Source organism: Geotrypetes seraphini, chromosome 1, assembly GCF_902459505.1.
Source record: "Geotrypetes seraphini chromosome 1, aGeoSer1.1, whole genome shotgun sequence".
NCBI classification, from domain to species: Eukaryota; Metazoa; Chordata; class Amphibia; order Gymnophiona; family Dermophiidae; genus Geotrypetes; species Geotrypetes seraphini.
In genome coordinates this window covers 52089862-52112178 of record NC_047084.1, presented here as the reverse complement: position 1 = coordinate 52112178, position 22317 = coordinate 52089862, and the positions used below count along the sequence as shown (strand labels likewise).

Here is a 22317-nt window from a genome sequence, read left to right as displayed (position 1 = left end):
CGGGAACTTGTTAAACCCTTAAGGAGGTAATTGTGTACTGTCACGAAGTACTTAAGTGCCTGCATACTTTGTAACTATTTCAAAGTAAAACTATCCAGGTTCTTTCCTTTTTAAGACTGCCTGCAAAGTATGTATGTACAGTATTTTGCAATAATTAGGGCCTACCTAATGCAATGTACAGTTTATTACTCCTGCTCTCTGTGGATGGGTGGTAGAAAAAAACCCCCAAATAGTTTTGAAAATTGAATCTAAACACATTTTTTCTCCCCCAACCAATACAGTCTCCTTCTACCTCATGACTTCATTCAACTTATCCAACTTTCTTGCTGTACCATATTCCTCCTCTAATTGCTCTCTTAATGTACCTCCTGCGACTCCACTGAGCAATACCAAACTCCTGTCTCACTACTCGGAACGGCATTCTCTCCTCGAGAAATCCCAATAGTCCTCATACTTCTTCAGTGCATCCTTGTACTGTAATGTTTACCTTAGGTATTCCACAATGTATTAATATGTCCCCCTTTTCTTCTGTAAGTAGCCTTGAACCTCAGTAGACATAGTGTGATGCACAAATACCAGATTAGATTAGATCTCCTTGGAAATACCTCTTTTTAATCTGAGTAAAACAGTGTGCATACCTTTAGCCACTCTGATGGGAACTATTTTCAACCAAGTCACTCTACTTAGGTAAATCCCTTTCAAAACTGTCCTCTAAGGCAGTGCTCCTCAACCCTGTCCTGGAGGCATCCCTAGTCATTTGGGTTTTCAGCATTACCACAATGATTGTCATGAATTATTAGGAAAGGAATGGAGAACAAAACCGAGAATGTTATGAATCTTATGCACATTAATGTATCTTGTGCACATTCTTTATAGTAATCTTGACAACATGAAAGGCTAGGTGTGCCTCAAGGACTGTTCAGAGAAATCAATTTCAATAGCAGGCATGTTGCAAGGTACATGTAGTTTGAAGCTAATTTTTAAAGACAAATCATATGGGTAGATTTTCTTTGAAAATCAGCTTCAAGTACACATGCTCATTTAGGTCTGCTCTGTCTACAGCAGTTTTCAACCCGGTCCTAGGGGCCCATCCAGACAGTCAGGTGTTTAGGATATCCACAATGAATATGCATAAGATACACTTGTATGCACTATTTCAATTGTATGCAGGTCTATCCCATGCATATTAATTGGGATAACCTAACTGGCTGGATGAGGTTGAGGAACACTGATCTACAGGCAGAGGATAGGAGATAAACAATGCATGGCAATTTCAATGTTAAATTTGCAGATGCTGTTTTCCATCCCTTGACCAAACACACTTCTAGAAAGTTCTCTTTTTGTTTTTGATAAATATACACAACTGTGAAAACCTACACATACTTTCAGGGGCTTTCAACCAGGGCAATCTACCTGGGTCAATACCTATGAAAATTATCTTCCCAATTCTCAAGTCACAAACTTCCTTTATCCAGGAATAAGCACCACACAGCACCTTAAGAATGCAGCTGCCAGTGTGCCATGTAGGAGGCATTATCAAGCTGGCACTCTATCATATCTCCTCTACTGGGGCACAGCCACAGAGGAAGCAAAACTAAGTACTAATGGGAGAAGGTGCAGGTGTAGCGTGATATTATATGTTACCACACTCTGTACATAGAGTGGTCTCTATTTGTGCTGCCTGCCACACTCCGTACACCAAGTGGTCTCTCTTTTTCCCCCCTCCCCCCTTTTTCCTTTCTCGTCCTTTCTTTCAAGGTTTAAGTATTTTTTTTATAGTAATTGCATCCATAGTAGATTGTGTGCTTTTATTCCCAATTAGAATATTTAAGTTTGCTTGAAATGATGGACTTAAAGTTAAAAAATGATTTCTATCTGGGATTTTGAAAAATTTGGAGTCCAGCCCTGCCCCCTGCCATCTTGTCCAGGTGCTGTGCTAGAAGGCACCTATTGCAGGGGCATGGCTGGGTGTGCTAGTAAAAGGACAAAAGACATGGCCAGACAGATGCAGTTAAGGCAAATACACAAAAGCATGGATCAGTACTCCTGCTGTGCACAGTCTGCAAGAAAATCTAATCATGACCTCACTGAGATAAAGACTGCCCTGCTCTCTGATGTACTGCTATATGACTGGATGTGAGATAGAGACTGTCCCTGAGTTTTGATGCATCCTGGGAATCCTCCCAACACCTATTAAGCATAGATACCATGTGGGGTTCGCTCTCTTTGCTCTTCTTCCTGGATCACCCTGCTGCAAGATCACTATCTCTACAACTTCACCATGTGCTGTTCTGCAAACGTGCTCGGCCTCCTAAGGACTTTTTAACCAGCATGTGTAAGTTACTTTGAACCTTTAATCTTAGTGAAATTTTGTCTTTGTATGTCTATTAATTCTTTGCTTAAAGATCCTATCAGTAAACTGCTTCTACCGGCTTGGTTGCAATTTTATACCTGTTCTAAAAAGAAAATAAACTTTGTTTGCTTATAAATGTTCTGAGTCTTGGTCCTTAAATAGATAATTATGGTTACAGAGCTGAGTGTTAATCAAGGGAGCTAACTTCCCACCAAATTAATATTTCTTTATAAAATATATTCCTCTCTATAACACACCTATTAACTGTCTACCTTGTAAATTCATGCCTTCTGCAAAAGCATTAAGAGGGTGGAATTCATTGGAAGGCATATTATTAGCTTACTCTACTGTATACAAGGACAATGCACAAATCCATCATTTAGGCAATTTTATACTGCATGATTGGTCATCAATACCAACTAAAATATTATGCTTAAACATCCCATTCATATTTCTTATGGAATACATCGAAGAAAACTAAATTTCTTAAAATCTAAAATTCTATGAGCTTCAGAGCCGCAGCCGGCAATAAAAAAAACAACAAAACAACCTAACGTGGCTTCGTAAAAATGGGGGAGGGCAGAAGTTAAACGTAAAAGAGTATTTTTTAAATGTACTCATTAACCACTTCTTCAGTCAGTATTAAGGGTGCTAAAGTAGTATATACTTAGTTGAACCAGCTGTGTGTTAGTATCCATGGCAAGTTTTACATTGTTCATTTCCTGCTGCTGACCAATGAGAAGTTAGGATCCTCTAAAAACATAAGAACAGTTGTACTGGCTCAGTCTAATGGTCCATCTAACCCAGTATCCTGTTTCCAACAGTGACCAATCTAGATTACAAGAACCTGACAGAAGCCCAAATAGTAGCAACATTCCATGCTATCAATCCCAGGGCAAGAAGTAGCTTCTTCCATGTCAGTCTCAATAACAGACTATGGACATTTCTTCCAGGAACTTGTCCAAACCTATTTTAAACTCAGCTACACTTTTAGGATTGTTACTGTCACCAGTCAGCATAACCTTGCAGCAAATTAATGTGCTGATGTGGAAGTGTATGCAGTCGCTGGTATTAAAGCCACAGCAAACTAACAATACACTGCCTAATCACCACACAGAGTTGAACCTGACTTTCATGTACATTCCCAGCACATGTGTGTGAGCCTGTAGACAGGAATGGTCTACTTTTCTCAGCCACTAGCTGGAAGCACACAGACACAATGTATGGGAATGTCACACAAAGTAGCAATGTGACAAATATTAATTAGAAATTCTGCTTTCTAACTGGACACAGGAAATATCTGCTGTAAATTTACATTGACAACACTGATGGTTTCTCAGATGGAAAACTCTGGTGTCTATTTAATAATCTAATCCAATCTAATCTAGTCTTCAGTTTATATACCGAGTCATCTCTCGTCGGAGCTCGACTCGGTTTACAAGCAGTCAAGAGACTAGAATATACAAAAAATAAGGAGAAATAAAAGATAATAAAAATTAGTTTAGTGTATCATAGAAGGAAATCTTGCAATGTTAACAATTAGGTTCTGCAGGTAAGCTAATTAGTTATTGTGCGAATAGCAGGGTTTTTAAGGTTTTCTGAAATAATTGCAATTGGTCTATCTAATAACACCAGAAAGTCCATTCCAAATCTCTACCAACTTGAAAACATAGGACTGATAAAGTTTCCCAGTTGATTTCGTTCCCTTGAAAGAGGGAAACGATAATTTGTACATCTGTGTGTTCCTCAAATAGCAGGTTCTATAGGCAATCCAATGTAAGGGAATCAGAGGATCAAATATTCCATAAAGAAGTTTTTAAAATAATACATGTGCGTTTAAATTGGATCCTGAAGCGAACAGGAAGCCAATGAAGCTTTCCAAACAAAGGAGAGACATGATCAAACTTTTGTTTCCCAAAGATATATTTAGCCACCGTATTTTGTAACAACTGAAGATGTTGCAAGTTGCCTTGCTTGATACCCAGATGCACAGAATTGCAATAGTCCAATTGAGCAAGCACAATGGACTGTGCCAACAATGAAAATGTTCCTGATAGAGTAGTGATCTAACTTTTTACAACATGTACATACAGTAATAATGTATTAACATATTAAATACTGTTGAGTATGTTAAATGTCTTTAACATGCAATTAAATGGTACACTAATGCACATCAATAGAGTGGAAGAGTAGCCTAACGGTAGTTTCATTGCATGCCCCTTAGTCCTAGTATTTTGGGAAAGAGTAAACAAGCATTTCACATCTACCCTTTCTATTCTACTATGGGCTCCTTTTACTAAGATGCGTTATGGCCTTAACGCGCGGAATAGCGCACGCTAAATTGCCACGTGCGCTAGACCTTAACGCCAGCATTGAGCTAGTTTTATTCTAGAAGCGTACCGCACAGTAATTTTGTGCGTGCGCTAAAAACGCTAGCGCACCTTAGTAAAAGGAGCCCTATGTATTTTATAGACCTCTGTCATATCTCCTCTGAGCTGTCTCTTCTCCAGACTGAAGAGCCCTAGCTGCTTTAGCGTTTCCTCATAGGGAAGTCAACCCATTCCTTTTGTCATTTTTGTCACTCTTCTCTGTACCTTATCTAATTCCACTATGGGCTCCTTTTATCAAGACACGCTAGCGGTTTAACGCGCGTAATAGCATGCGTTAAACCAACGGCTGCGCTAGCCGCTACCGCCTCCCTTGAGCAGGCGGTAGTTTTTTGGGGGGGTTTTAACTTATTATTTATTGAAATTTTCAATATATTACAAGAAACTAACATTCTTGCTAAAGAAATACAGCCGGAATAAATGTTAAAACATCACATTTATAAACAGATATGAAAATAAAATTCTCGCTTCCTTAGACCTCAAAAAAAAAAGTGAAGGGGAGTAGCGGCAGTTATTATTAAGAAGTTAAACACAAAGGGAAAAGAACTAATCAATGAAAGGCTATAACATACTCTGCATTATATTAAATTTCTGCTAAACAACAGCAATTTTCTTTAGCTCCAGAAATGATTTCAGCTGCTCCGGCTGAAAAAAAAATATATTTAACCTGGGAAAATTTTACTACGCATTTACAAGGGTACGCCAGTAAAAAGGACGCCCCAAGTGCCTTGGTCTCCTGTCTCAAGGACAAAAATTGTTTCCTTTTTTCCTGAGTAACCTTAGTTACATCCAGGAATACCCATATCTTTTTACCATAAAAGTTTTTTTGATAAACGGAAATAGAGTTTCATTAAGGAATCCAAATCCTGTTGGAAAATAAATGAAATCAGAAGTGTCACTCTCAATGAAGAGTCAGAAATAGACTCTTCCAAAATTGCTGATATGTTGTTAGCATCCAATTGCGGTATATCTGGATTAATTCCCTCCATTGTTTCCCGAGCACTAGTGGATTGTGGAAGATAATATATTTTATTTAATGGAGGAATATGGTCTGGTGAATATTTTAAAACTTCCACCAAAAATCTCTTGAACATCTCATATGCTGAAATCCCGGGTACTTTGGGGAAATTCAAAATTCTGGCATTAAGTCTGCGATTAAAGTTCTCAATGTTTTCTATTTTTCTTTGAAGCATAGTATTATCTTTAATCGCAGCTACTTTAAAGGCTTGTAAGGCCTGAACTTCTGATTGCACATTTACTATAGAGTTTTTCATTTCTGTATTAGAATGTTCCAAGGCTCTTGAAATATCATCGATTTTACCAGCAGGCGGTAGTTTTTTGGCCAGCGCGGGGGTTAGCACGTGATGAAAAGTGGCGCGCGCTAACCCCGCTAGCGCAGCTTGATAAAAGGAGCCCTATATCTTTTTTGAGATATGGCGACCAGAATTGCACATAGTATTCGAGGAGTGGCCTCACCATAGAGCGATACAAAGGCATAATAACATTTTCATGTTTGTTTTCCATTCCTTTCATGATAATTCCTAACATTTTATTTGCTTTTTTAGCTGCCGCTGCACGCTGAGCTAAGGGATACCACATATCCAGTGGAGGCCTGCAAGACTTCGGGAGGGAGATGGTACAGGGCATTGAGGGAGAGGGGACAAGGTGCAGAGCTTTGCAGGAAGTGAGGGGGCTGGGTGCAGAGCCTGGCAGGGAGTGAAGGGGGCTTGATGCAGAGCCTTGAAGGGAGGGGGGTTGGGTGCAGAGCCTGGCAGGTCAGAAAGGGAAAGGAGCTGGGTGCAAAACCTGGCAGGGAAGGGAGTGAGGGAGGGGTCACTGGGTGCAGATCCTGACAGGGCAGGGCACTTGAATATTCGAGTCTTATATTTGAGTCAACCATTTTTCCTCATTTTATGAGGGAAAATGGGAGTCTCGACTTATATTTGAGTATATTTGGTATTTCCTTAGATTACTCGTCTTAACTTCATCGTATGCCTTCTCATTCCAGATCTTCCTTTCAAATGAAAGAGACTCAACTCATGCACATGTATACCATGTAGGTATTTAAACATCTCTATCATATCTCTCCTCTCCCACTTTTCCTCCAAAGTATACATATTGGGAACTTTAAATCTGTCCCCCTATGCCTTATGATGTAGACCATCAACCAATTTAGTTGCCTTCTTATTGACCAACTCCAGGAAGGGATCCAGATCCAGGTGGGCTTGGAAGGTCTGGGGGTCCAGTGGGAGGGGCTTGGGGGGTCCAGGTGGGCTACCTTTGGGGGACTCTCCAGCAAGAGGGACTGGGCATCCCTCCTTCCGGTGAACTTTCAGAAGGGGGTGGGGGTGTTCAGCAGGACAGTTTGGGCATCTCTCCTGCTAGTGATCTTTGCGGAGGGATGGGGAGGTGTCAACAGAAAAGACTGGGCATCTCTTCTGCCAGCAAACTTTCGGGGGTGGGGGGTGGGTAACAGTGAGTGCGGGCAGGAGGGACTAGGCATCCCTCCTGCTAGTAGTCTTCACAGAGGAGGTGACAGATTGTCTGAACCGCTAAACTGATAGCAGCAGACGCAATCAGCTCTGCGGCAACCTGATTGGAATTTATACAGCACCTGTTTTGACTTCATCTAAGTCAAAATGTATAAGTTCCGTCCAGGCAACCTCGTCAAACTATTGATTATTGCTGCAGGATGACTAAGTTTGGCTGGCCCACATTCCACCCACCTCCCGCCTTACCACTCCTCCAAAAACACCCCTTTTTGCTCTGGGCACACAGTGGCAGTCAAAAGGCCCAAGCTGCCTCTAGATACATCTAAAAACTGTTTCAATTATTGGCACTTGGACGACCTGTCTTTATGTTCATCCAAGTGCCGATTTAGGTGGGTTTCTAGACATATTTTCATTTTGATTATGTGCCTCTACGTAGTCAATGCACGAACCGTCTTTATTCAAAGCCTTTACAAATTGTTTCATCAGGACTAACTTTATATGAAGTTGTGACAATATGATTCTATCTCATGCTACCAAAGGTTCATTGATTACATTTTGTCCTCCAACCACCATATATTCCCTCGGAGGCCAATTGGATTTTTGCCCAATGTTTATGTTTGGCTCTACTATCCCAAAGGCATAAAAAGCAAGAATACTTTGTGTAGCCACATTGTTGAGCAAGAAGAAAATTAACCTTCTTCAAGTCTACACAAATCACCCACTGATGTTCTTGGTAATTTATCTTTTCCAAGACTAAAGAGATGACCTTGTACTCTTCTATCATCCTGGTGGAGTGACCAATTGGAATAGAACCATATTTGTTGCCATATCTAAGAAACTAGAGCTGATGCGGTCTACCCAATGCAATTTTCTGAATCAGCACACCAAATAACCCCTGGAACACGTCAAAAAAACCAAGGCACCAAGAAATTGGGGGGTTTTGTTCGCTTGTGTAATTATTGTGAATACCCTGAAAAACTGGCCTTAATTCATTGGCATTTGTAGAATATTTCATTGACCTTATAGAAAGATTTTATCAACAAAGATCAAAATTGATTTATATTAAACACAAAAAAGAATGCTTTTTCATCGCACAATACTTATATTGGGCTAGTTAAGGAGACTATATAATCTTTTTTTTAAAAAGTACAGTTCCTAATACCTGGTTTTCTGCTTAGGTAGCCTGCTAGATCTGTGGGCTACGATGACAAAATACTGGGTATGACAATCTGCTGCCACCAGAACTGTGGGGTACCATGGTGTCCAAAAGGGGAGAAACAAGAGATTGGAGGTCAGAAAACTGGATATCACTGGAGGTGTAAGGATAAAAGGGAGGGGAAAGTTATCACCCACAGTGCTTCTTAGCAGCAACACAAAGTGCAATCACTAACCATTATGACAGTAGCATAGTAATGGGGGCCGTCCACCCAAGGTGCCATCTTAGTGAGGGCGCAGGCACTCGTCCTCCTCTCCACCCCCACTCCTTTCCCATCTACCCCCACTGCTGTGCGTGCGCACCACTTCCCTTCCCCCATATTTCTGTAATGTTCCTGGCGCGAGCTGCAACCCCCAACCTGCTGTCACACCAGCGTCGGCTGTTCCTCTGATGTCACTTCCTGGACCCGCACCTAGGAAGTGATGTCAGAGAGCTGACACAGGCGCGACAGCAGCTTGGGGGTTGCTGTTCATGCCAGGAATATTACAGAGGTACAGGGGAAGGGAAGTGGTATGAGCACAGCAGAAGGGGGCGGGGAAGGAGTAGGTTGAGGTGGGTGGGGCAGAGAAGAGGGTGGGGGAGGAGCGCCACCACTCCAGGCACCTCTCACCCTTGCTACGCCACTGCATTGTGATGATACCTGACAGGATTCACTGGTCATTCTGAAAATACAATTTCTCTTCATCATAAAGTGAAATAAAACAGAATTACACTTCATAAACAAAGCTGGTTTTTATGCTGTTTGAGGATCAGTTTTATGCAGCAGGGTGGCAGTTGACAGTTAACTGGTTGAAACTTTGAATGGCACCAGCTAACAATACACTGCCTCCCTGCCACACACAGAACATTGCAAATGCGGACAGCCAGCCTTCTCCTGTTATCTTCTGTATCTCTGTATCTTTGTTTTGAAGAATATTTCCTGTAGCAAGTGGCACAGTACTAGTGACTGCTGGATTTTCATACAGAGCAGCCAGCTAATAACACACTGCCTACCTGGCACAAGCAATGCTGCCTAAGGAATTAAATACTGAGTAACTGATACTTTAGGCCAGATGTGCAAAGTATTTTCCCCAGACACAAAATAGATCCAGCCTTCTGTACTACTAATCTGCTCTTTATACACCCTCTTAAGAAGCATCACAAGGAAAAGTAAAGCCAGACAGACAATTAAAGCAAACAATTCCATATAATGGTTGAGCAATAAATAAAGAAATATTCCATCAAATTTCAAAACTGTTTAGATTTTCCCAACAACACCAAAATGTACTCATGTCAGTATAAACTGACACTTTTGAAGTAGTAAATACATTTACAGTGACTGAGCTAGAGAGCTTGGAGAATTTCTCCATCAAGCTCTAATCTGAGGCTTTTCTCTCCCTCTAGATGAGCTCTTGTATTTCCAAAATAGGCATTTAAGTATACTTGATCATGTGGTGGAGTAGTGTACATAGCTTTTTATAGTAGGTACTGCTCAATGTTTTGAAGCAGGGTATTTTTTTGATGTAAATATATTTAGGCCATAAAATAAGGAGAGGAGAAGTCTTCATGTACGTTGAACAAATTTTGGCTCATAGACAATGGCGCGAAAGACAAAGGCGCGCGCCAACAACTGAGAGCAAGACGGAGGCGCGTGCCAAAGAAAATTACAGTTTTTAGGGGCTCCGACGGGGGGTTTTGTTGGGGAGCCCCCCCAGTTTACTTAATAGACATCACGCCGGCGTTATGGGAGGTTTGGGGGGTTGTAACCCTCCACATTTTACTGTAAACTTAACTTTTTCCCTAAAAACAGGGAAAAAGTGAAGTTTTCAGTAAAATGTGAGGGGTTACAACCCCCCACACCGCCCCCACAATGCGGCGCGATGTCTATTAAGTAAAGTGGGGGGTTCCCCCCCCCCATGCCCCCCTGTCAGAGTCCTAAAAAACAGTAATTTTGTGCGGCACGCACCTCCGCACTGCACTCAATTGTCTGGGTGCGCCTTTGTCCCGGCGCACTTTTGACCTGACACCCAAATTTTATTTTGAATAAGAGACCTCTTGGGATGCTAATATACTGGAATACTATCTGTGAATATATGAAGAGCCATACTGGGTCAGACCAATTATCTATCTAATCCAGTATCCTGTTTCCACAATGGCCAATCCAGGTCATAAGTACCTGGCAGAATCACAAATAGTAGCAAGATACTGTGCTACCAATCCCAGGGCAAGCAGTGGCTTCCCCCTTGTCTTTCAAGAGCAGGCTATGGACTTTTCCTCCAAGAAACTTGTCCAAAACTTTTTTTTTAAACCAGCTACACTAACCGCTGTTACCATATCCTCCAGCAGAGTTCCAGAACTTAACTATTCTTGAGTGAAAAAATGTTTCCCCCTATATGTTTTAAAAATATTTCCATGTAATTTCATTCAGTGTCCCCTTGTCTGTACTTTTTGAAAGAGTAAAAACTAGATTCATTTTTACCCGTTCTATACCACTCAGGATTTTGTAGACCTCTTCAGCTGTCTCTTTACCAAGCTGGAGCCTAGCCTCTTTAGCCTTTCCTCAAATAAGAGGAGTTCAATCCCCTTAATCATTTTGATCACTCTCCTTTGAACCTTTTCTAATTCTGTTATATAAGAGCCTGAGAGCTGGTCTTGATGGGTGACAGTAATATGGGGCTGGAAGGCCCGTGTTGTTGCCCATCGAGATCTGCCAGGGCAGGAAGGATGCCGCGCAGGGAGAGAGGGTTGAGGATTGGCTGGGGGGAATTCCCACCATAGGGAATTCAAAGGGATTGGCCAGTAGGTGCTGATGTGAAGGGTACTAGAAGGGGGGTTAAAAAGGCTGAGACCTCTGCGGATCAGGGCTTTTTCCTGTTTCTCGGAGGCGGCTTTTCCCTCCCTCCCACCCACTCCTAGGAGCCGGTCTTGGATGGACTGGTGGGAGCTTGGGATGCTAGGGGGCAGTGATCCCGAGCTACCGGTTGCTGGGCTCATCCGGCGATGAGCGGTGAGCTGGCAGGAAGCTCTCTGAGCAGATGCCATGGGGTCATGTGACCCTGAGAAAATGAGGCATGGAGGTACATGCCACCCCCCCCCCACCCCCCAGACCCTAGCTGACAGGGCGGGATCAGAGGGTAGAAGTATTCATAAGAGCAAGAAAAAGAAGAGACAAGGCCTGGAAATACTATAAGGCAGTAGGAAGAAGAGGCACTGGAGATGTCACGATCAATCTGGGAATGCAAATCTTTATTGAAGTAAAATCTTAAAAAATGTAAAAACCCAATCATAAAATATGCGTAATTTTGGCACCTCCGTCGTGTAACTGAGACGCCAACACGATATACATTGTCCCCTGAGGAAGGCGACGCAGTCACCGAACCTGGGTCCTAGTTGGGATTACGCATATTTTATGATTAGGATTTTACATTTTTTATGATTTTACTTCAATAAAGACTTGAGTTCCCACATTGGTCGTGACATCTCCAGTGCTTCTTCTTGCTACTGCCTAGAAGTATTCATGACACATTTTGTAGATCAGGAATGGTTCTTTATTGTTATTGTTTGCTTTTGGTTGTGGTTGCCCAATAAACAGAGCTGCTGCTGTTTACCCAAGATCAGTGTTTGTGTCTGAGGTTATCCTGTTGATGTAAAGGGGGTAATGTATCGAGGAGTGGGGCTAAGAGGGGGGGGAGTAGTAGAGAGGCAACAAGACAGGGTAATAGCATCTGATGGGAGGCAGGGGACAATTGGACCTTTCCAGATCCCGCTGTTCATCTTTTTTGAGACACGGCAACCAGAATTGAACACAATACTCAAAGTGAGGTTACACCATGGAGCAATACAGAGACATTATAATATTCTTGGTCTCATTTATCATCCTTTTCCTAATAATTCCTAGCATCCTCTTTGCATTTTTAGCCACCACCACACACTGGGCAGATTTCAGCATATTGGGCACCTTTTACTAAGCTGCGATAGCGTTTTTAGCGTGCGCAGAATTTTAGCGTGCGCTAAACCCGTGCTATGTGGCTAGAACTAACACCAGCTCAATGCTGGCGTTAGCATCTAGTGCGTGCGGCAATTCTGCACGCGCTATGTGTGCACTAAAACCGCTTTTGCAGCTTAGTAAAAGGAGCCCATTGTCTACATTGACACCTAGATCTCTTTTTTGGGAACTGATTCCTAAGGTGGGCCCTAGCATCTGGTAACTATGATTTGGATTATTTTCCCCAATATATATCATTTTACATTTGTTCATAATTAAATTTATTCTGCCATTTGGATGCCCAGTCATACAAAAAGGTGTGTGAGAGAGAGATGTGCCAAGTGAAGCAAATTCATGGCGTATCCCTCACTTTAGAGAAAATCTGCTGAAAGTTCCTGAACTGATGCTATAAATCTACACCGGAGGGACATGAGAGGGGTTCAAGCAGTACCAGATTTACCTATAAGCTAAATAAGCTACAGCTTGGGCCTCACAATCTGCAGGGGCTTCACAAAAGTTCAAAATTTGGGGGGTGGGGACTCTGAAAATGTATGTGACTTTTTATTAAACTTATTTAAATGTTCAAGAAGTGGAATTACTTCCATCTGTACTTTAAAAAATGGTTTCATACATAATGAATTTGGGTAATATTTGAATCATAAAGTTTCTGTTTTAAGGCTTATCAGTTTTCTGATTTTGCAAATAAGTTCATTATTTCTTATACTAATAAAAGTGATCCAAATTACAAATTTCATATAATGATAACTAAATTAGGATATATTGATGTCCTCAGTCATAGTGCATGGGCTTGTCGTGCCTCTAGGGCTTGTATGCTTTTGAGAAACTGAAAGCTATGCTGTCAGTAGTTTCACTACTAGCAGGGCCTCCCAAGATGGACAGGTTTCACTGGAGATGTCAGACTAATGATGTACCACCCATCTGGGCAGCAGTAGATGGGCAGGGTTGGAGGTGTTTAATGAGACAATGGTGACAACATCAAATTTATACTGCACAGAAGAAAAGCCCGGCAATCTGCTTCTGTATTCTTTCACAAAAACTTGATGATGTTCATCAAGCTGCTGGGACTCGAACACGAGTCAATGACATCTAACATATATCAATGTATGCTAAAATTATTTTAAAAATTCATTTTGCGTATTGTTTCTAGGGTATACAACATGGTGTAACTTATTAACAAAGGGCTTCCAAGCTTTATATAGCTTAGGGCCTTACCAAGTCTAAATCCGGCTCTGGGCTAGGAAATTGTACATGGTCGGCACCTACCTCTGTAAAACTGAAAAGACAGCATTGTATTATACAGCTCTCCTGGTGAGGTTGAATATGACAATGAGGAGTGCAGCTAGCAACTGTTACACCTTGGCCCACAACAGCCAACTAACAATGCACTGCCAAAATGGCACATTCAGACTTGGTCCCCACTTTGTAGCAGTCTGTTCCTTGCAACCTACAGCAAGACACTATGCGTTACATACCAAGTGTTCAGATCTAATTTCACAAATTGTTCCTGGTCAAGTTAATAATCCTTGTTGATAAGTTTAGCATTGAGACACACAGTGGTTGAGATGTACAGCAAGTTTCTTTATGGTTACTAATTTTCTACTCTCAAAGGTGTTTTTTAAGCCCACTTCTAAAAATTTCTTAAATGCTTTGATCTCCATATCTGTCTTCCTGAAGCCTCCTCTCTACTCCATGAACAAAACCGAAAGCACTACTTTGTTGTAGGTTCTCAATGGGTCTGTACATATTTCATTCATTAGCTTGAATCTACAACTCATGTCATTGCCTCTTTCTTTTCACTAGCACTGCAGGTATGTGACATCAATACACAGCGAGTGAGGTTAAGGGTATCTGAGCCCCAGTAAGAGCTCCTAAAAGTTGCATCCCTCTGCCTAGTGACTTATTGAATTTGCACCATGGTCACAAGCAGAAAACTCTGCTCCATTCCAACATCACAGCCAGTGAAACTGGCTTACTGTTTTGTCTGTGTATACTAAGTATCTATAAAGCACCAAAGTGATACACAAGAGTGTTTTTGGTTGGTTTGTTTTTTAGGTAATTCTCATGACACGTATGACAACAACATCCTTTCACATTTTCCTTTTCTATTTTGATTTTAACATTCCTGAGGGAATCTAGCATCTAAAGTTTGGGAAACTTCTGTCTCTCCTGCAGACCTTTATTATTGCTCCATGATTGCTACACATAGCAGAAATTTAAATTTCTGAGGAGAGTTTGAAATATAAGGATAATAATAATAACAATAATAATTTATTTTCTTAAATATCGCCCCACCAACAGTTCTGGGCGGTTCACAACAAGGAATAAAACTGAGCAATTCAGTGAAGAAAATACAATATCATAAGGACAATACATCATGAGCAATCAAATACAGCAAAGAATAATATTCTATTTAAAAAATTTCCTAAAAACTAATAAAAAGAAGGCATATTTTAAAAAAGGCAACCTACAGCAATATCTTCTGAAATCTAGTTCAACGTTAGTTAAAATGCAATTTAAAATCATCGTTTTTGTTTATCAAAAAGATATGTTTGTAAAGATTTCCTTAATGAAATATAAGAATATGTTTGAGCAATCAGCGGGTGTAACTAGGAATTCATCTTCCCGGTCTGATACTCCAATGTCCTGTCTAGAAAAGTTTTATAATGGCAGGACCTTGGGGCAGGGAAGACAAAAATACCTGAAATTCTGTGGATGTGTGGGTGTGATTAAAACTAGAGGTGTTTCATTTCCCCGCCCCCAAAATGTGAAGATATATTTATTTAAAAAAAATAAGGTACATGGAGACAAAACAGAAAGAAATTACAGTAGTAAGACTACAACAGGAATAGATAATCAATGTTTTAAAAACTAGTACTGTAAAATAATCTTAGTAAATCAAATATGTAGCTACATATGAGGGGCCACTGAAAAGTTCTCAGTCCAACCAAGAAGAGAATGATGTGGAAGGCAGTTATTTCACACTTTTCTTAACACTTTTCTTTTCAATTATTTGAAATGAAACGAAAAATGTTTCATGGCTCCACATCATTTTCTTCTTAGTTGAACTTAGAACTTTCCAGTAGCCCCTCACATTCACTTAAATCAAGCCATGTTCTGGTGTCATTTTTTTAAATTGTCCACCCTTGCTGTTCTACATCAGCATTATTAAAGAAACATACAACATGCAACTTTTCTCCTTATCTTGAATGGCAAAATTTCTGAACTCACCTTATTTGCCTTCTGTAAACTGTGCCGTCTGCTTCGTTTCAGTTCTTTGGCAAGTCTTTTCATGATATTTTCCTTACAAAACATAAATTAACGTGTCATGATTTCCAGAATAATATTATGCATGCAAAAAATGTGTACTCTCTTCTCTTTCTACCCAGTCGAACTAATAAAACTTAATTGCTGTGATTCCTTTGTTACCCTGAAATAAAAGCATTCCTACAACAATTTCAACCAATTGGGGCGAATCAGGAGAGTTAAACACAGTTTACCCATGTCATGTCTTCCTCCGTCTTGATTTTACGACGAGCGATCCTTTCCAGTTTCCACTCCATCTGCACAAACCTATATTAAGACGAGCGTCACTAGGTCTTATCCCTGGTGTCAGAGTATGCGCTGCTAGGAGTGTCACCGTCACCCCCTCCTACCACCTTTTCTGCCGTTCCCAGCGGTCTTATTATTGGATTTAAAGAGACAACGCTGGCGGCTAGAGAAGCGGGAATCTCCTTCTCTTTAATGGGATTGGTCTCGGGAGCGCGGGGTGGTGATAGGGGTAGCTAGCACTGTGACGTCATGGGAAGGAATTCCCTCTGCGGAGCACGTCGGCGTAACGCTTCTCCGCTCGTACGTTGAAGCTCGTTCCCGGCCCCAGAGCGAGCGCTTCTTTCCCCGGATAATTAACAAGCTGGCGCTGCGAGAAGCGCCAATTGCGAATTAGGGGCAGGCGGGCACATAGTCGCAGCGGGAATGGCATGTCCGGACCTGGGGAGGGCGGGTAAAAAAGCGGCTAGACCTGCGGGATTACACAAACGATCGTTTTGTGGTGACGGTTATACAGTTCGCTGGACTTGGGGCTCCCCTCCTAATTTTAGCGCCATTGAATTTTCGGTTTGCTTGAAAAAAATAAAATAAAATTGCTATAGCAACGGATACAAAATGCAAATCAGAAGAACAAATCATGGGTGCTACAGAACACATAATTCTGCTATCACTATATATAGTATATTCAATATGAAGAAGAAATACGTTTATAAAATTTTTATATTATTTTCTCGGTATTATTTTAATACCATTTTAATGTTTGGACTTTTTTTTTTTTTTTTTTGTACCTTTGAACTCTCACGTGTCTAAACATGTGCAAAGTTTGCCAGGAAACTACAAATTCTGTCTGCCAAAAGAAATGGTGATAATAAGGGGGGGAATTCATCAAGGGGTGCTGACCAATTTAGTGCATGCTAAATACAAAGATGCCTATAGGAATCTATGTCCCCTTTTACAAAGCCGTGCGGCAAATGCTCCAATGCCCATTCAATTCCTATGGGCATCGGAGCATTTATTGCACCGCGCTGCCAGCTTTTGTAAAAGAGGGGGGATAATGAGCAGTTTAACACTTACCCCCTCCTTTATAAAGCTGCGCTAGCGTTTTTAGTGCCGGCCACCACGGTAACAGCTCCGACGCTCATAGAATTCCTATGAGTGTCCAAGCTGTTACCGCCGCAGCCAGGGCTAAAATTGCTAGCACGGCTTTGTAAAGGAGGGTTTAAGGTACACTAATCATTAGTGCGCGCTAAATTAATTAGTGCCCCTTGATGAAGTCTCCCTTAAATGAACACTTTGGGGTTCCTTTTCAAAGAAGAAAAACATCTTTAAAAACCCATCATAAAGCAGCAGTAAAAAGTGCCCCTGCAAAAAGTCTAAGTTGAGATTTTTGAAACGCATATTTGAGACATATTTCTCTGCAGTTTGAGCAAAATTTAAGGGGATTGGGGACGTGCTTTGGGAGGGACTTGGGCATTACCAAAAGTTAGACACTTTTCTTAATGAAACAAAACCTATATATCTAGGGTAAAAAGTGAGATATTTTGGTCTAGACCTGTTTCTGTCATTAAAGAAAGGTGCTCTAAGAAATCAGATGATCACTAGATCAACTAAGGCAAGACCCTTTTCTCATTCCCCCAGTAGTCGCTGACCCCCTCCCAACCCTCTAAGATGTACCTACATATATGTGGCAGCTGCAAGTTTGAAGGCTATTGTAGTGGTGTACAGTAAGTTACAGTTGAGATTTTTTTTTTTTTAAGGTTGGGGGGGTTTCCTGAAAGGCTCACCATACAATATGAGGGGTTATGGTGAGATTTGTACCTGGGATATTTTATATGAAATGTACTGCAGTGCCCTCTAGGCTGTCTCACTGCTCTGCTGGGATCAATGTGGTCTGTGTGATCAATCTACTAAGAATATTGACCACCAATGGGTTGGGGAATTTTTTTTGTTTGCATTTTTCCTCAGAATGTTTTGTTTTGTATTTTGCCAAAAATAGTACAATCAAAGCATTTAACATATTACATGCAGGTACTGGAATTTCCCTATCCCAAATAGGCTCACAGTCTAACCCCCTCTTTAATCATGCTGCACTGCCAAGCAGTGCAAGCTAAATGCACATTTAGCTCGTGTTGCTCAGCAGTGCAGCTTGATAAAAGGGGTGGTAAGTTTCTTTCTACTTTTTTTTTTTTAATGTGCAGCTGAAATAATGGAAGGTTATTGGAATCTTTTACTAAAATGTGTAAAGAAAAGGGTTTTAGCATGTTTTAATGCATGCCTTTTCTGTGGGCTAAGCCTATTTTTAATGTAGCCCCAAACTAGGGCTCCCTTTTTTTTTTTTTTTTTTTTTTTGCAGGTCATGCACTAATTTTTCCATTAGTGCATGAGACCTGCAAAAAATGTTAACATACCTATTTAGGAGTGTTAAGTATTCCCACGTTAAGTGCAGTATCCAAAAACACTAGCTGGATAACACTTCTGCACTCATTCCCCATCCATGACACATAGTTATAGTTAGTTACTTTATAACAGCGGAAGCTGGAGCGGCCCGCTTCCCCAATGCTTACCTTTCTCACCTTAAATACCCATCCCAACCCCTTCACCAATAAAACACGTAGACCTGAGTGGATAAACCTGGCCGCAGCACTGTTTATTGTAAAACATATTTAAATACAATTTACATATAGTAAACAACATAATAAACATCATTAAATAACCTTTTATCTAATTAAACCGCCACAATGGAACCCACCATTGTGACCCCTGATCCCGAGCTACCGGCATAGTTGAAAATGGCCCCCGACCCTGCCGTCTAAGCAAGGGTCCGAGGGGTGGCATGTCCCCACATGCCCCATTGTCCAGGGTCATCCGACCCACCGGCACGGCTCCCAGCCGGCCTACCACTCATCCCATGATGAGACCAGCCGCCAGTAGCTCGGGATACCGCCAACCAAAAACCACCACTCTACCTCACACAGAACTAACAGGCGGGAGGGCAGGAAAGCTGCCTCGGAGGACCGGAAACCATTACGGTCCTCCGAGCATCCAGCTTATATACCCCCCCCCCACCCTACCCCACCCTGCGGCCCCCATTTGACCTTATAGGAGGTCCGTCCCCCGGTGGGAAAGACCTCCTCCCATCTTTAACTTTTCTGCCTACCCACCTCCTCCTATCTATCTTCCCGACGGATGGCAACGCGGGCCACCCAGCTCCGCGTTAGAGTCGCCCGTCGAGACAGGCTCTCGGGCTTTTTATTTGATATACCGCAATTAACAAGATTGTTAAACCAAAGTGGTTTACAATGAAAAAGTTAAAAATAAATACCTTGCATACTGACAGGCAAATTACCTTGTAGAAAACCTTTGTTTCCTGCATTAGCACTTAATGCGGTTTACCAAAAGAACTCCTAAGTGACTTACCCAGGGTCAGAAGAAACCACAGAATCCCCTTATCTCTAATTCCCAGTCCACTGTGGGAGCTTTAGGCTACTCCTCCATGTCATGCAGTTGGGTCAAAGCTGACTTTGGAGTGTGTGGATAAGCAAGTCCTACTACAGTATGTGCAGCCAGTGTAAGTGCTTGTTTGTGACTAGCAAGATGTAGTTATTTCTTCCATTAAAGGGTTGGGAGAAGACAAGTTGTAAGGGAGCAGGGGGGGGGCAGACTGCCCTGGGCACTGTCTTGGGTAGGCATGCGGGCACCTCTCCCCCTCTCCTCCCCAGCCCTTCCCTGCTCTTCCCCCACCATGTGCACCTTCTCTTCCCCCCTGTATCTCTAACTTTTCACCGGCACAAGAAGCATCTTCAACCTGCTGCTCGCACCGACCTTAGCTCTCCCTCTGAAGTCACTTCCTGCTACTGGTAGCCAGTGACATTTTTGCAGAAATGATGTGATGTGATCACATAACTTACAACCTTCTTGCTGCAGTATCCTGAATCAGTTGGAGCTAGTTTAAACCTTTTGTAGTCAGACCAGTGAGAATGTCTTACAGTAATCCAGTCATGCATTCTCTATGTATGGAGAGAGGCAGCATAATTGTTGCAAATGATAGAAGCAGCTCCTGAAGGATGAGGGATCAGTGTTGAGCCTAGTTGTACCCAAAGGTTCCTGACTTGTGATTTGAGGGAGAGTTTGTATCTCCCAAAAGAGATTTTGATGTCAGGTATGTGTTTACTTTTGTTAGGGAACCACAGGAGCTCAGTTTTACTTGGGTTCAGGCAAAGTTTGTTGTTTTGAACCCATTTTTGAATAGCTGTTAAATGAACCCCCTTTAGTGACAAGTTTCAAGTTTCAAATTTATTTGGACTTGATATACTGCTTTTAAAATGCAAAGAGGTTTACAATTATACAGAGAATTTAAAAAATACTTTAAAAAATATATAAAAGTGGGAAACAGACTTACATAAACAATACAGACGTAACATGTTACAAAAGGGCAAATGGGAAGGATACATTGCATGAAACTAATAGATAGAGGAAGAAAGGAAAGAACAGAAGGGGTAAGGGAGTCTTTAATGTTAAGCCAATAGTCTGAGTCTCATAGATGGTAAGTCCTTCTTTGAAAATAAGCATCTTTGAAAATAAATGTTTTAAGACCAGATTTGAAGTTATTGAGTTTAGTTTCTTGTCTGAGGGTCAGGGGTAGTGCATTCCATAATGCATGTTGTATCATAAAACAACTAACGGATGGAAGGAACTGCAAGAAGATATTGTTGAGAAAAGCACAGTGACCGATGGGATTCATAGGAGATCAGCAATCTGTCTGTGAATGGGGGGATATGACTGGATTGAACTTTGAAAGCAAGAAGAAGAGTTTTGAAGGTAACCCTGTGGGAAAAAAGAGCCCAAGAGCTTGTCTCGATGGGCGACTATAACAATGGGCTGGATGGCCCAAGTAGTCGCCCAAGTAGAGACAGCTGCAAGGGCATGAGGGGAGGTAGCAGGATAGGAGGTAGGAGGGAGGGACTTGGTTTCCCACCTGGAAGGAATGGGTGGAGCAACGGGAAGTAGGGCATGATGGGAGGGGGGGTTAGGGGTTAGAATGCCTCCGGGGAGCAGCGTGTGCTCTTTTGCTCGGAAAAACCTTATCTTTTCTGTTTGCTGGGCTTCGGGTTTGGCAGGTCCCACACATGGGGGATACTGTCTGGGCGTTGTGAGCTGGGACGGAGGCTTTTGGGCCTCCCTGGCAGGCTGCGCGGATGTGCGTCCGCTGGAAGCCATGCGGGACCTGCACTGGACATCGGTAGTGACAGTTGGGGCGTTCCCTGATACAGCATTGTTGCTTGCCTAGCGTTGGGTGAGTCTTTTATCCGGTCAGGCGGCAGCCTAGTGGTCCTCGTGCGTGGTCTGCCTGCTGGACCTGACGGTGTGACTTCCCATTGGGGGCTTGCTACAGGAGCTGTGGCCGTTGCAGTTCTCAGGAGGCGGTCCCAGTAGTCTGGTCGGGCGCGGCGGGGTGCGTGGTTGAACGAAGTGCATTTGGATGAGCCAGATGAGTAGTTTGCCGCTGGCTCAACGGTCTCCTTAGGCGGGCCACGCACTCGTGCCTGCCTGGTTGCTGGGGCCGCCACGTCAGGACGAGGCAGTTGTCTGTTGCGCGTTTTGGGGTTTTGTTGGCCCGGGCGTACTATGCATGGGGGTTGGTTCGTGCGGTAGGCGGCGGTAGTGTGTGAGTGATGGGGGGGCTAGCGCAGAGGTGCAGCTTTCAGGCAGGCGTGGGGTGTGCTGGTGGCCCCACTCTCAGCCGCCATCGCGATGGGTATTTGAGTGCTAGAGGCTGGAGTTGGGGAGTTCTTTGGGTGCTGCTGCGTTTCTACGCCTTGGAGGGGGAACCTCATGGGCAGCTGCTGCAGCCTTTGTGGTGCAGGCGCTGTTGCCGGACTTTCGGCTCCCCTTTCCCTATCTCGAACAAACCAAAAGAACATAAATGCAATGAAAAATAAAATAGCAATTAACACATAAACAAAACAAACCGGATGGCTAACCCTGCCTGAAGGTGATAGGGGTGCGGTTGATAATGTTGCAGCTTCAGTCCCCTGCGGTTGTGGGTGCCCAGCCATGTTGCCTGATGGATTGTTTCGCACAGCTCTGGCACACGGGTGTTGGCTGGGTCTGGGGAGGAGTGTGCGGGAGTGGCAGGGTAAGGGTGGGCTTGTGGCCCGGGTAGCTCCTGTGGTCGGTGATTGCTTGCGGCTCTTCCTTCTGCAGGTCAGTTGGGTGGCCTCTTGGTTTGTGTCGTGGACTGCCAGCCCATGGATACAGGTTCCATTCCCGCTTCAACTCTTGTGGGTTTTGACTCCGGCGTTTGTTTCATACGGTTGGTCAGATTCCCGGGCTTCTCA

At 42.6% G+C, this 22317-nt stretch overlaps 1 protein-coding gene across 2 annotated transcripts in view; it reads right to left on the bottom strand.

Moving 5' to 3' along the window:
- Positions 1-16069, bottom strand: part of CDC20B (cell division cycle 20B) — a 121658-nt gene extending 105589 nt beyond the window's left edge. For both annotated transcript variants that reach the window (XR_004538148.1, XM_033931344.1), the window contains exons 1-2: positions 15931-16069; positions 15662-15733 (exon numbers count right to left, since the gene is read on the bottom strand). Coding sequence is in view for 1 of the 2 variants with exons in the window: in XM_033931344.1 (XP_033787235.1) it covers positions 15662-15733; positions 15931-15993 (135 nt within the window). In the remaining variant the exon portion in view is untranslated. The remainder of the gene's footprint in view (positions 1-15661; positions 15734-15930) is intronic.
- Positions 16070-22317: the final 6248 nt, after the last annotated feature.